The 16,287-nt window shown below is 34.0% G+C and overlaps 1 protein-coding gene across 7 annotated transcripts in view; it reads right to left on the bottom strand.

Moving 5' to 3' along the window:
* Positions 1-16,287, bottom strand: part of EFCAB7 (EF-hand calcium binding domain 7) — a 55,726-nt gene that overhangs the window by 24,590 nt on the left and 14,849 nt on the right. For 6 of the 7 annotated variants that reach the window (XR_008997026.1, XM_057500279.1, XM_057500276.1 and 3 more), the window contains 4 exons: positions 13,556-13,697; positions 11,205-11,314; positions 8,770-8,927; positions 6,369-6,502 (listed from right to left, as the gene is read on the bottom strand). Coding sequence is in view for 6 of the 7 variants with exons in the window: in XM_057500279.1 (XP_057356262.1) it covers positions 6,369-6,502; positions 8,770-8,927; positions 11,205-11,314; positions 13,556-13,697 (544 nt within the window). In the remaining variant the exon portion in view is untranslated. The remainder of the gene's footprint in view (positions 1-6,368; positions 6,503-8,769; positions 8,928-11,204; positions 11,315-13,555; positions 13,698-16,287) is intronic. The other variant, XM_057500278.1, reaches the window with a different exon arrangement.

Here is a 16,287-nt window from a genome sequence, read left to right as displayed (position 1 = left end):
GCTGTCACCCGAGGTAATAAAACCAAAGTGAAGAAAGTAGAACAATTAATTACTAAGAAAATGCAAAATTAAATAAACTACACTCAAAGTCAGTCAAGGAATAAAAGAGTACAGAATATCATACCTAATATGTAAAGAACGGAGGAAGAAGGAAAAGGACCTTTAGGTTGTGCTTGTAATAGCATACTAAGTGAGTTAAGTTAGACTCTTAGATAGTAAGGAAGTTACCCTTGAACCTTTGGTAACCAGGAATCTAAAGCCTGCAACGGCAATCAGTACACACCTATCAATAATCACCCTAAATGTAAATGGTCTGAATGCACCGATCAAAAGACACAGAGACACTGAATGGAAAAAGAAACAAGACCCCACTATATGTTGCCTACAAGAGACTCACCTCAAACCCAAAGACATACAGAGACTAAAAGTGAAGGGATGGAAAAAGATATTTCATGCAACTAATAAGAAAGAAAAAAGGAGTTGCAGTACTTGTATCAGACAAAATAGACTTAAAAACAAATAAAGTCACAAGAGACAAAGAAGGACATTACATAATGATAAAGGGGTCAGTTTAATAAGAGGATATAACTATTATAAATACCTATGCACCCAACACAGGAGCACCCTACATATGTGAAAGAAATACTAACAGAATAAAAAGGGGAAATAGAATGCAATGCATTCATTCTATGAGACTTCAACACTCCACGCCCTCCAAAGGACAGATCAATCAGACAGAAAATAAGTAAGGAGACGAGGCATTGAACAACACACTAGAACAGATGGACCTAAAAGACACCTACAGAACTCTACATACAAAAGCAGCAGGATACACATTTTTCTCAACTGCACATGGAACATTTTCAAGAATAGATCATATACTAGGCCACAAAGAGAGCCACAGTAAGTTAAAAAAGATTGAAAATGTACCAACCAGCCTCTAAGGCCACAAAGGTATGAAACTAGAAATAAATTATGCAAAGAAAATGAAAAATCCCACAAATACATGGAGGCTTAACATTCTTCTGAATAAGCAATGGATCAGTGACCAAATAAAAACAGAGAGTAAGCAATATATATGAAGACAAATGACAATAATTCAACACTGCAAAATCTGTGGGATGCAGTGAAGGCCATACTAAGAGGGAAGTATATTGCAATACAGGCCTACCTCAGGAAAGAAGAACAATCCCATATGAACAGTCTAAACTCACAATTAATGAAACTAGAAAAAGAAGAACAAATGAGGCCAAAAGTCAGTAGATGAAGGGACATAATAAAGATTAGAGCAGAAAAAATGAAATCAAGAAGAATGAAACAATAGAATCAATGAAAGCAAGAGCTGGTTCTTTGAGAAAATAAACAAAATAGATAAACCCCTAGCCAGACTTATCAAGAAAAAAAGAGAGTCTACACACATAAACAGAATCAGAAATGAGAAAGGAAAAATCACTACATACAACACAGAAATACAATAATTATGAGAGAATACTATAAAAAATTATATACTAATCAACTGGATAACCTAGAAGAAATGGACAACTTTCTAGAAAAATACAACCTTTCAAGGCTGACTGAGAAAGAAGCAATAGGAACAGACCAATTACCAGAAATGAAATTAATTGGTAATCAAAAACCTACCTAAGAACAAAATCCATGGACCAGATGGCTTCACCACTGAATTTTATCAAATATTTAGTGAAGACCTAATACCCATCCTCCTTAAAGTTTTCCAAAAGTAGAAGAAGAGGGAATACTTCCAAATTCAATCTATGAGGCCAGCATCACTCTAATACTAGAAGCAGGGAAAGACCCCACCAAAAAAGAAAATCACAGACCAATATCCCTGATGAACATAGATGTGAAAATACTCAACAAAATTTTAGCAAAATGAATTAAAAAATACATCAAAAAGATCATCCATTATGATCAAGTAGAATTTATTCCAGGGATGCAAGGACAGAACAATATTAGAAAATCCACCATTATCATCCACCACATCAACAAAAAAAAGAAGGACAAAAACCACATGATCATCTCCATAGCTGCTGAAAAAGCATTTGACAAAATTCAACATCCATTCATGTTAAAAACTCTCAACAAAATGGGTATAGAGGGCAAGTACCTCAACATAATAAAGGCCATATATGACAAACCCATAGCCAACATCAGACTTAACAGCAAGAAGCTGAAAGCATTTCCTTCAAGATTGGGAACAAGACAAGGATGCCCACTCTCCCCACTTTTACTCAACATAGTTCTGGAGGTCATAGCTATGGCAATCAGACAACACAAAGAAATAAAAGGCATCCAGACTGTAAATGAAGAAGTTAAACTGTCATTATTTGCAGATGACATGATATTGTACATAAAAAATCCTAAAGAATCCACTCCAAAACTACTAGATCTAATATCTGAATTCAGGAAAGTTATAGGATAAAAATTAAAACACAGAAATATGTTGCATTCTTATACACTAATGATGAACTAGCAGAAAGAGAAATCAGGAAAACAATTCCATTTATAATCGCATCAAAAAGAATAAAATCCCTAGAATAAACCAAATGAAGGAAGTCAAAGACATATACTCTGAAAACTACAAGACCCTCTTGAGAGAAATTAAAGATACACATAAATGCAAACACATCCTGTGCTCATGGATAGGAAGAATTAATATTGTCAAAATGGCCATCCTGCCTAAAGCAATATACAGATTCGATGCAATCCCTATCAAAATACCAACAGCATTCTTCAACGATCTAGAGAAAATATTTCTAAAATTCATATGGAACCACAAAAGACCCCAAATAGCCAAAGCAACCCTGAGAAGGAAGAATAAAGCTGGGGGAATTATGCTCCCCAACTTCAAGTTCTATTATAAAGCCACAGTAATCAAGAAAATTTGGTACTGGTACAAGAACAGACCCATAGACCAGTGGAACAGAATAGAGAGCCCAGATATAAACCCAAGCATATATGGTCAATTAATATGCGATAAAGGAGCCATGGATATACAATGGGAAAATGACAGCCACTTCAACAACTGGTGTTGGCAAAACTGGACAGCTGCACGTAAGAGAATGAAACTGGATTATTGTCTAACCCCATAAGCAAAAGTAAACTTGAAATGGATCAAAGACCTGAATGTAAGTCATGAAACCGTAAAACTCTTAGAAGAAAACAGGCAAAAATCTCCTGAATATAAACATGAGCAACTTTTTCCTGAACGCATCTCCTCGGGCAAGGGAATCAGAAGCAAAAATGAACACACGGGACTACATAAAGCTAAAAAGCTTCTGTACAGTAAAGAACACCATCAGCAGAACAAAAAGGCATCCTACAGTATGGGAGAATATATTTGTAAATGACATATTTGACAAAGGGTTAACATCCAAAATATATAAAGAACTCACACGCAACAACCAAAAAGCAAATAACCTGATTAAAAAATGGTCAGAGGAGCTGAACAGACACTTCTCCAAAGAAGAAATTCAGATGGCCAAGAGGCACATGAAAAGATGCTCCACATCGCTAGTTATCAGGGAAATGCAAATTAAAATCACAATGAGATATCATCTCACACCAGTTAGGATGGCCAGCATCGAAAAGACTAAGAACAAGAAATGGTGAAGAGGATGTGGAGAAAGGGGGTACCATCGTACATTGCTGGTGGGTATGTAAGCTAGTTCAACCATTGGGTAAAGCAATATGGAGGTTCCTCAAAAAACTAAAACTAAAAATATCATTTGACCTGGGAATTCCCCTCCTAGGAATTTACCCAAAGAATACAAGTTCTCAGATTCAAAAAGACATATGCACCCCTATGTTTATCGCAGCACTATTTACAATAGCCAAGATATGGAAGCAACGTAAGTGTCCGTCAGTAGATGAATGGATAAAGAAGATGTGGTATATATACACAATGGAATACTATTCGGTCATAAGAAAGAAACAAATCCTACCATTTGCAAGAACATGGATGGAGCTGGAGGGTGTTATTCTCAGAGAAATAAGCCAGGCGGAGGACAAGTACCAAATGCTTTCCCTCATTTGTGGAGTAAAACAACAAAGCAAAACTGAAGGAATAAAACAGCAGCAGACTCACTGACTCCAAGAAGGGACTAGTGGTTACCAAGTGGAGGGACTGGGGAGGGCGATTGGGGAGAGAGAGAGAAGGGGATTGAGGGGTATTATGATTAGTACACATGGTGTGTGGGGGGGGATCATGGGGAAGACAGTGTAGCACAGAGAAGAGAAGTAGTGACTCTGGCATCTTACTACACTGATGGACAGTGACTGCAGTGGGGTTTGGGGGGACTCGATAATATGGGTAAATGTAGTGAATGTAGTAACCACATTTCTTTTCATGTGCAACCTTTATAAGAGTGTATATCCATAATACCCTAATAAAAAAAGGAGAGAAAAAAAATTATAGGGGGAACTGGCAGAGGGGGTAGAAGGATATAGAAGCAACCTATTCAATCTTTACTGAAAACAAAACTTCTCTAAAAATAAAGGTTATTAATAAATATAAAGGCACTTTTAAATCTAAAAAAAAGTTTATTAAGATGACCTTATAGATTAACAACACGTTTTCTTACTATCATGGGGAAAGATTAATAAAATTAGTATTATGTATGACATGAAAAATAAACATTTTAGAACCTAAAAGCCAATTTCTTTGTAGTATTATTAATTTTGTTGAAGGAGACATTTTCCCCACATCATTTTTAAGTCAACCATTCTTGGAGATTTTTGTAGCATGATATTTAACGTTCTGGAGCCTGACTGCCTGGGTTTGAAACTCAGCTGTGAAATTTTTTTTCTGTGTAACTTTGATCAAGTGACTTACCCTCTTTGATTTTGTTTCCTAATTTGTAAAATGAGAAAAATGATAGTGTACACATCAGAGAGCTGATGTGTAGAAGTACTTCCACCTGGTACATAGCAAAATCTCAAAAATTATTTACTATCAACTTATTAATTTAATTATTAAACTAAAATTTATCAACAACTTTACCATATGAAAATCCTAATTATAATTCACTCTCATAGAAGATGCACTAGAGCTAACAACAGGGATTCAAAAGATTGTATCATTAAATTTATAAGATGATTGTATCTTCCTAAAAATAATATTCTGTTATGTGGATTATCAGTCTTGTTAATCAAAGTTTCACACTGTAAATGAATATACATTTCTTGTTATTAATTATATCACATAAACTTTCAGTTAAAAAGATTTTTTTTATGTTAAGGTATCATTAATATACAATCTTATGAGGGTTTCACATGAGCAACATTGTTATTTCAACCTTCACCTATATTACCAAGTCCCCCACCACACCCCATTGCAGTCACTGTCCATCAGCATAGTAAGATGCTATAGAGTCATTACTTGTCTTCGTGCTATACTGCCTTCCCCATGACCTACCTATATTATGAATGCTAATTATAATGCCCCTTAATCCCTTTCTCCCTCCCTCCCACCCACCCTCCCAAACCCCTTCCCTTTGGTAACTGCTAGTCCCTTAAAAAGAGATATATTTTTAAAATATTTTATATTAATAGTGTTTCTACCTTATTTGCCATTCAAATAAAACTGATTTATCAGACTCCTATGTGGCTCACTGACTTTGCCAAGCTTAAAGCACTTTAAGAATCAGAGGAGTAGGACACAATGACTACCCCAGTAATAGCAATATGTGAGTTAATCTCTCTTCTGACTACATTCTGGTCTCCTCAACCTCTTGTTCTGTGGTTTGTAGTTGGCTATGGCTTTTTGGTTTTCCCCTTTGACCATTCAGTCCTTGGCTTAAGTACAGAAGCCCGACACTTTTCCCAGACTTCTCCCAAGTGATAACTGACTGCCTCATTCTTAGTATTACTCTTTGTCCTTGGTATTTTTTGCTTCCATACCTCTATGGATGGACTTTCTTAATTCAATTCATACACAAAAAATTAAATAATTCTTAACATGTATAAACAACTTCCTGGAAACTTCTTTTCAGTAAAACTCTGCCCTATTAGCTCTTTGCATCCTATCCTGTGCACAGGCTCTTGATCAGGTAGGTCCTGTTGGTATCAAGAGCTAGGACATACTTTTTTACATTCTAAGCTCCAAAGTGCACAGGTTGAAAATAAAATTACAATTAAGTAAATCGTCTTTTTTTTTTTTTACTTGAGTACTACACCAACTATCAGTTTAAGAAAAATAAACGTTTAAGTATGGTCTGAAAACAATGCTATTATTTTTCAACTATCCTAATGTTTTAATAACATTCTATGCAGAAGTCTGATATTTTACTTTTTAATGATGAAACAGAGCTATATATTTTTTTACATATACATTATGGAAAAGTGCTTACCTCTGCATACAGCCCAAGCATCTTCATCACATTTCTCACCACTTGTTCTCAATTCAAAAAAATTATATTCTTCAAGGCTAAGAAGACCATTTCCATCTAAATCAATTACTTCAAATATATCTGACAAAGTTGACCTAAAATTATAAAAATTAATTACTTCTTGTCTCTAAGACAACTAGACCAAAGATTTCTATTAGGATAACTTTCAAAAGGAAGCAATACCAAGACATTAATCAATTTTGTGAACTATAAAGTTAATGTATCCAACTGGACACCTATATGCAAAACAATGAAACTGGATCATTTTCTTCCATTATACACAAAAAAAGCTCAAAATGGATTAAATAATTAAATATAAGACCTGAAACCATAGAACTACTAAAAGAAAACATAGGCAGTAAACTCTTAAACATCAACATTAGACATTTTTCTGTATATGTCTCCCCAGGCAAGGGAAGCAAAAGCAAAAATAAACAATATTTTATTGTTTTATTTGTTTGATGGGCTACATCAAACTAAAAATCTTCTGCACAGCAAAGGAAACCATCAACAAAATGAAAAGGCAATCTACAGTATGGGAAAATATATTTGCAAATGAAATATCTGATAAGGGGCTAATATCAAAATATGTAAAGAACTCAAACACCACCAAAAAACAAAATTATCTGATTAAAAATTAGGAGAGGACCTGAACAGAACATTTTTTTCAGAGCAGATATATAGATGGCCAACAGACACATGAAAAGATGCTCATTATCACTAATCATCAGGGAAATGCAAATCAAAAGCATAATGAGATATCACTTCACACCAGTCATAATGGCTAGTATCAACAAGACAAGAAATAACAAGTGTTGGTGAGGATGTGGAGAAAAGGGAACCCTCCTACACTGTTAGTGGGATTGCAAATTGTGCAGCTACTATGGGAAGCCTCAAAATACTAAAAACAGAAATACCATATGACCGAGCAATTTCAATTCAGGAATATACTTAAAGAAAATGACATAATTAATTTGAAAAGATATTTCCACCACTATGTTTATTACAGCATTATTTACAGTTGCCAAGTTATGGAAGCAACTGAAGTGTTCATTAATAGATGAATGGATACAGACAATGTGGTACATATGTACAATGGAATATTATTCAGTCATAAAAAAGGAAGAAATTTTGCCATTTGTGAAAACACAGATGGACCTAGAGGATATTATGCTAAGTGAAATAAGTCAGAGAAAGATGAATACCATATGATTTCACTTACATGTGGAATCTGAAAAACAAAACAAATGAACAAACAAAGAAAACAGAAACAGACTCAAACACAGAGAATGGATGGTTGTTACCACTGGGGTGGAGGGAGAAATGAAATAGGTGAAGGGAATAAAGAGGTACAAACTTCAAATTATAAAATAATTTAATCACAGGGATGGAGGTACAGTACAGGGAATATTGCTCATAATATTATTGTGCAGCTACTATGGGAAGCCTCAAAATACTAAAAACAGAAATACCATATGACTGAGCAATTTCAATTCAGGAATATACTTAAAGAAAATGACATAATTAATTTGAAAAGATATTCCACCACTATGTTTATTACAGCATTATTTACAGTTGCCAAGTTATGGAAGTAACTGAAGTGTTCATTAATAGATGAATGGATACAGACAATGTGGTACATATGTACAATGGAATATACTTTGTGTGGTGACAGATGATAACTACACTTACCATGGTGAACATTTATTAAGGTGTACAATTGTTGAATCACTAAGTTGTTCATCTGAAACCAGTATAACATATAGCATATAAACTATATTTAGTATATAATATAGTGTATAAACTACATTTCAATAAATAAAGTTAATGTATCCAAACAGAATTTGTACTCAGTCTAGTATTACATGAGATAAACAAGCTTCTAAAGCAACCACAGCATCTCAACATAGAGTAGAAATCCAATGAATAATAGTTCTGTTTTTTTTCTCCTTTCTCCAGTCTACATTCTTCTTCCTCTCTACCAGATCTTATTGTGTATACATATCCAGGGTGTGGGAGAACTACACAAGGATTTGTATTTCGTATTTGACAATTATCTAAGTCAGTAGTGCAACTAGAAAGATCTACTTCTAAGGCAGTGTCCCGCTGGGGAAAAATCCATTGATGTGTGACTGAAGTTGACTTGCCAAATGTGTGGAAATGAACTTGCTAGAAATGAATAGCAATCCCAGACCCATGAAGGGAAGATCATTTTCAAATGCCTAGTGAATGAGTTGGGTTACTGAACTAGATAGAATCTGGGAGTGGGATTGGTGGCTGGCCAAAGTAAAGTATTGAAGAGAGGCTATTGATATATATCCAGGCAAATGTTAGAGTTCTAATCTTAATAAATAAAAGTTACCTAAATTCCTTTGTAAGAAATAACTCCCCTGTTTCATCTCTATACACAAGTTGGGCTTCTTCTGCTATTGTTTTTATTTCTTTTCTCAGAATACATCCAGTTGTGGAAGGAATTAGCCAGTAAATTCCAGGTCCTAGTTCACCAGTCCATCCAAACACCTTTTCTCAAGAGAATTAAAACAAACAAACAAACAAAAAACATCTTAATGACCTTTAATCATTCTTCTGAGAGGGAAGAATTAGAAATAATTTTTAATCAATATTCACCAATTCTATTCAATGGCTCTATCAATCTTTTAGACCTCAAAATCTTTTTGTTAAGGTAATCCTAGTATAAGACTCCTAGATGTAGTTCTTTATATATTTTAAAAATAAAAGTCTAAAACTATAGCAGGTAAGTTATATAACTTCTAAATCTTCCCCAATAATCTTAAAAAATGTTTGTAACATAAATATCTTTAACAGGAAGCAAGGAGAGGGATCTTGGAATAATTTTTCCAGGTTACAGTTCCCTAATGTGATTTAAATATATGATTTGTAAATCAGATTTCAATGACAAAGAACAAAAATAAAATGCACTTTAAAAGAATTTCCTATTTGTATGAATTAGCCATATTTGTAAGAATCCAATTATGTGGACAAAAGCACTGGAATTTTACTATTATTTATGTAATATGGACTATAAAACAAGATGGCAGAATCCCAGATAAAACTACCTTATACAGAATTGTTTTCCATCACAGGATATTTATAACGTGTGCCAGGATATTTGTACAGGAAAACATTTTATTCTCCTCTTCTATAAAAGAAAGCAAAATGGTATTTCTCTATGGACTTCCCAGGTACTTTCTGGAGCCCAGTGGCTTCCTATAAAACTTAGGGACTGTCTCTGTCATATATGTTAAACCTAAGCATTTTCTAGTCATTTGTAATAGCTGAGCACCCAGCTATTTGCCCTTCAGCACAGAACAGCTCTAGGGAATTCTGTCTGGAATTGTGTCCAGAAACTTTCAAAACCTAGGCATATTTTAGGTCATTTCAGGGAGTCAAGTACAAAATAAAGTTGTTCATCTGAATTCTGGGTTTCAACCCTATTTCTGCCCTCACAAGACAGAGAAACCATAATCATCCTAAAGTGACCATGAGGGTCATTTTGAAGACTAAAAATTGACCAAATCCATCCTTTGAAAACCATAATCTTTCAGGTTGGCCAGACACAGACGGACAATTCTTTGCTGCTTCCTACTATATGTTATCCCATGAATCATCCTTATTTCCACATATAACCTTGAATTGCCACTGTGATAGCAAATGGAAAGTCTTTCATGGGCACAAAACTCTTCTTCAAGAAAATAATTATGAAACTAAAAATAAAAATAAAAAATTCTTTAAAATATGACATATTGCAGATAAAGAGAAGCCCATAAAGAGGTAAACAGAAACTTGCTCAAACTTTATTACAGGCTTGCTAAATACTAACATTTTTACACATACACTCTCAAAAGAAAGTAATTTTATCCAAAACAAAATAGGAAAAGTTGTTGTATTAGACAAAGCTTTATTTTGAACTTAACTTTGTAGTCAGTTCTGAAGAAGAGTTTAGTCAAAACATTAACTTTAGACATTTTATTTGTTTCTTGCCTATAACTATTCTTGTCTGTTAGGAAGCCTGCAATAAAGACTTTTATATAACATTCCATCAGGGAAATGTTTGTCTGTCACTGGACCTATATAAAGATTAAATATGATATTGCAGTAAGCCCTTGAATAGTATTATTCCTGTTATTGTGTAGCAGATGTACTTTGTAGTCCTCATAAAATAAATAGCCACATTTATATATCTGCCTCACATATTTGGCCTCTGAGTAAATATATAATTAAAAAAGATCAGAACAACCTCATGAGCAACATTTAAAATTATTTAAAAGCATTTCTTCAGCTCAATCTATTTTTGAACCCTATAATATAAGTCAGGCCTGAGGATAGTAATCTTGAAGGTTTTTTTTTTTGCAGTAGTGGTATAAGTAAGACAAACATCTAAAGCAACTTTTCCAAAGTCTTGAATTGCTTATATTTAGGGGGAAAAATCCACTAACATCAATCGTTTTTACTAAGTATAACAAAATGTTCACATGTGAGGCATCAGGGCACTTTGAGAACAGGGAAGTGAAAGACAATGCCATACAACTTACAAATTATAAACCCAAGACTGCCAATCAATCAATCCTCAATTCTTAAATCTCAGCAAAGAGAAAAAGTCCTTCACAATTAGTAGAACATATATAATGTACATAATGTTTAAGTATTATATACACCCTAATTGAAAGGGAAGACTCAAGAATGTAAAAATATATAAATATAAAAAAGCCATTATCTTCCCCAAACTTGAATTCATACTCATTTTTAAACTAAACATTACAAAAAAAATATGTATACTTCTCTACTATGTAGTTCAGTAAAACACATGAGCTGTAGATTTGCTGGACTCTCATTTTCCTTAAGAATATATAAAGCAGTATCAACTGATAACCAAGGGGATGGTTTTCCTATAAACAAACAAACAAACAAAATCTTAAAGTAAACAGTCGCTACTCACTCTTTCCTTAAAAAGTTAGTGGTTTCTTTCCCCTTTGGATTTTTTTTTTAGAAGTACACATCCTATTTTTACATGTAAACATCACAGCATTTGCAATAAAGCACATACCTATATACAGTGACCTTGTTAGAACCATTCTCTATCTATTTTCTAAAAATCATAACTTTCCTTGAATTCATCAGAGAACTGCAGTTGCAGGGCAACCAAGTAGCCTGAAATCCAAGGAAAAACAAACCTTTTGAAGGAGAGACAGGTTACAAGACCTGGCTTATCTGTGGAGGAGCATAGGACGAAGAGATGTCAGATACAACCTATGTGCTGACAACGCCTAAATTTATATTTTTAGCTACAACCTTTCCTCTGCAAGTTAGGCCTATATAACCAACTGCTTATTTGATATTTTCACTTGGATTTCTATGTCTAAAATTGACCTTCCCCAACTCCTTAAAAAAAAAACTGTCCATCTATACTCTTCACCATCTCAATTAATAGTAATTCATTACTTTCAGTTGCCAAAAATTTCAGAATCATTTTTTTAACTTTTTTGTTCTCTGACATATCACAACCAGTCCTCAGGAAATCCTATGGTTCTACCTTCAAAATATTTCCAGAATCTCTACTTATCCTCTCAGCACTGTCCTGGAGGGTACTTCATTAGTCCTTTCCTAGAATTCTACAGTAGCATCCTTGCTGGCCTCTTTGCTTTCTCTTGGGTACCTTTCAGTCAATTTTCAATATAGGAACCTGACTGTTCTTGCTAAAATATAAGTTAGATTATATCTTGTCTCCACTCAAAAAATCCTCCCAAGGAGTTGAGAGTTGGAAGAAGGTTGCTTCCACCACAACAATAATAAAAAGTGAATAAACTAGAAAATTCTAACTTTTCTTGAATCCATCATAGCTGAGGTCACAGGGCAATGATGTAGCCTAAAATTCAAGGAAAGACAGACTCTCCCAGAGAGAGATGAGATACAATTACTGGTTTATGTGTGGTACAGCACAGACGTCAGGTACCACACAAACAGAAGAAGAACAAGAGAAAGGGCAGAAGAAATGTTTGAAGAAACAATAGTGGAAATTTTTCTAAAAATAATGAAAGACAAGTCATAAATTTAAGCAGGATAAAAAAAAATCCACAACAATAGCATCAACAAGAAAAATAAAAAACACTTAGACATTCAAATTGGTTAAATCAAATATAAAGAGAAAATCTTGATGGCAGCCATGGGAAAAATCCTCCTAAGCGTTCCTCATTTCTCTCAGAGTAAAAGCCCCCATATGGCAAAAAGAAACCCTATACCTGATATTTGTCTTTGTTCCTCCCTGCCTTCATCTCCTACCACACTCTCCTTGTCTACTTCATTCTAGCCGCTCTAGCCACCTTGCTGTTCTTCTAATACCAGGCACACTCTCACTCAGAGCCTCTGAACAGAGTACTTCCTCCACCTGGAATGTCTGCCACCTCCTCCAGTCTTCACCCATCCCTTCTACCAAGGCTACATCCACAAAGCTTACTCCCTTGCTTCTCTGGAAGACAGAAAAAATGGCTGTTCCTGTCTGTACCCACAGCCCTAGGCAATGTGACTTGGCAGCTCCTCCCTCAAGGGATCAAGTTTTTTTCTCTACCTTGGAAATACGGACATTCACTAATTAAGAATTACCTAATAACCACCTTAGAACTAGGAAATTATTCATTTTTATCTAGCACTTGTGTACTAAAAAAAATATTACCATGAATACAGAGATTATTAATAAGGATTGCCTAAATCATATGACATATAACTTTGAAGGTATTCAAAAATACCTGCAATTCATATTATTTCTAATTATGTTCCTACAGAATTTCTCTTAAACATACTAATTTTAAAAATTGACAAATGGAAAAACTAGGGATTAATTAGCAAACAAAAAGTACATTCGATGTCATTTTGGAAACCAGGTAATACTTTGTTCTTGTTTTTAAATGACTTAAAACATGCTTTAAACATATGAAAAGTAATTTACTTGCTTTGTAAAATATGACATAGTCAATGTATAAACTAACACTTTCTTTAAATGTATGTAACTTTCTGTATATGTAACCATATTTTTCTTAGAATATTTTTCACTAATTAGGACTATCAAATACATAAGTATTTCAAAGAGGGCATAAATTGGTATTTAAAAATATACACAGAAAATTAAAACTTGCCTTCAACTTGACTCAGGTTTAATGGCTTAATTGTTAGATAAACCATGGATCTCTGAACTACTTGCATCCTGTATTGATGACTAATGATTTCACCATCTTCTTCTAAGAAAAAGCAGCCTTTTGACTGTACAAATTGCCACTCCTGAAATGAAGGAAAACATTTTTTTCAAACAATACTTATCGAATTTATTAAATCTAGCACACACAGAGATGAGGAGAAACCTAAGGAGGATACAAAAAAAATCTTAAATAGAACCAGTGACATCTAAGAATCTGCACCATCATTAAGAGGTAAAAAAATAGGCATAACGCAATTCAATTAAAGTTGATGGCAGTAAGGCAGAGAGACAAGTACCAAATGATTTTCCTCATTTGTGGAGTATAACAAGGAAGCAAAACTGAAGGAACAAAACAGCAGCAGACTCACAGACTCCAAGGGGAACGGTGGGGGAGGGATGGTGGGGAGGGAGGGAGAAGGGGATTAAGGGATATTATGATTAGTATTATGATTAGTACAGCCAATCTACAAGATTGGCTGTACTATCTCTTGGTCTAGCCAAATCCCTTCTTCTAGTCCAAATTAATAAGTCTAACTAGAATTAAGAAAAAATTGAAGACAGCACCTTTTGTAGAAAGTACAGGATTCTCTGTTGAAGTAATGAGAAATTGTGCTATCACCATAGATATGTGCAAAAATGCTTTTCACTTTATCATTAGTAGGCTTGCCTACCTATATATAATAAGACATACTTCTGTTCTACTCCTAATGACTTCCAAAAATATTAGTGAGGTTTTGAAGTGACTTTATAAAGGATGATTTTGAAAAATTATCTGTAAGGATATTCAGATAATAAGCTCAAGGCTTTAATAATATTAAGATAACTACTGTAAAGGTGTACATTAGCTGTATATCAATATAGAAGATATTATTAATCCACTATAGAAAGATGTACTATGGCCTGAAAAGGCAAGAACAATTTATATTGAGATTGATTTCTCATCACTTTTTTAAAAGGCTAAATTATCCTAATGTGTACTTACACATCATTTCTATTATACATACAATTATTTTCATATTTTAAATTAATTTGACAGCACCAAAATAGTTTAAAATCAGGAATTTAAAAACAGGGATAAGTCTTCATAGTTCTACCACCCTCGTTTGATTTCTATGTAATCCTTCCTAATATTGGCCTTATATAAAGCCAATTTTTTACATTCTAATTAACATTTTATGTTTTTCATTTTTCATTTTATGTTATATCCAAAACATTTTGTCATTGAAAAAGAAGAACAAAGTTGGAAGACTCACACATTCTGATTTCAAAACTTACTACAAAGCTACAGTAATCAAAACAGCATGTTATTGGTATAATGACAAATACACATGGACCCATGGAATAGAATAGATAGCCCCAAAATAAATTAAATGATTTTCAACAAGAATGTCAAAACCATTTAATGGGAGAGAGTACAGTCTTTTCAGCAAATGGGGCTGGGAAAATTGGATATATACCTGCAAAATAATTAATTTGGGCTGTTACCATACACCATATACAAAAATTAACACAAAATAGATAAAAAACATAAATATAAGTACTAAAATTACAAAATCCTGAAAATAAAAATTGGACAAAATCTTCACAACACTGGATTTTGTGATTTCTTGGATATGACACCAAAAGGCAATAAAGGAAAATATAAACTGGACTTTATCACATTTAAAAACCTTTATGCATAAGAAGAAAACAAATCCTACCATTTGCAACAACATGGATGGAGCTAGAGGGTATTATGCTCAGTGAAATAAGCCAGGCGGAGAAAGAGAAGTACCAAATGATTTCACTCATATGTGGAGTATAAGAACAAAGCAAAAACTGAAGGAACAAAACAGCAGCAGAATCACAGAACCCAAGAATGGACTAACAGTTACCAAAGGAAAAGGGACTGGGGAGGAAGCGTGGGATGGGAGGGATAAGGGGAATAAGGGGCATTATGATTAGCACACATAATGTAGGGGGGCGGTGCATGGGGAACGCAGTATAGCACAGAGAAGACAAGTAGTGACTCTAAAGCATCTTACTACACTGATGGACAGTGACTATAATGGGGTATGTGGTGGGGACTTGATAATGGAGGGAATCTAGTAACCACAGTGTTGCTCATGTAATTGTATATTAAGGACATCAAAATGAAAAAAAAAACAGAGAGGAACTTTGTGTTGCTGTAAGCCAAAAAAACAAAAAAAAACAAAAAACCTTTATGCATCAAAGGATACCATCAACACAGTGAAAAAGGCAACCCACAGTACAGGAGAAAATATTTGCAAATCATATATCTGAAAATGGATTAATATTCAGAATATATTAAAAATTCCTATAACAGCAAAAATCCAAAAACCCCAAACCCAATTAAAAAATAGTCATAGGACTTCAAAAGATACACTTCTTCTCCAAAGAAAATTGACAGATGGCCAATGAGAACATGAGAAGATGCTCCACATCACATTACTAGGGAAATGCAAATCAGAACCACTTGAGATACCACTTCATACCCGTTAGGATGGTTGTTATAAAAACAAAACAAAAAGCAGAAAACAAGTGTTGACAAGGATGTGGAGAATCTGGAACCCTTGTGCACTACTTGTATGGATATAAAACAGTGAAGCCACTGTAGAAAAAGTTTGTCAATTCACCCCAAAATTAAATGTAGAATTACCATATGATCCAAAA

This window comes from Manis pentadactyla, chromosome 4, assembly GCF_030020395.1.
Source record: "Manis pentadactyla isolate mManPen7 chromosome 4, mManPen7.hap1, whole genome shotgun sequence".
Classification (NCBI taxonomy): domain Eukaryota; kingdom Metazoa; phylum Chordata; class Mammalia; order Pholidota; family Manidae; genus Manis; species Manis pentadactyla.
This window is presented reverse-complemented; position numbering and strand designations above follow the sequence as displayed.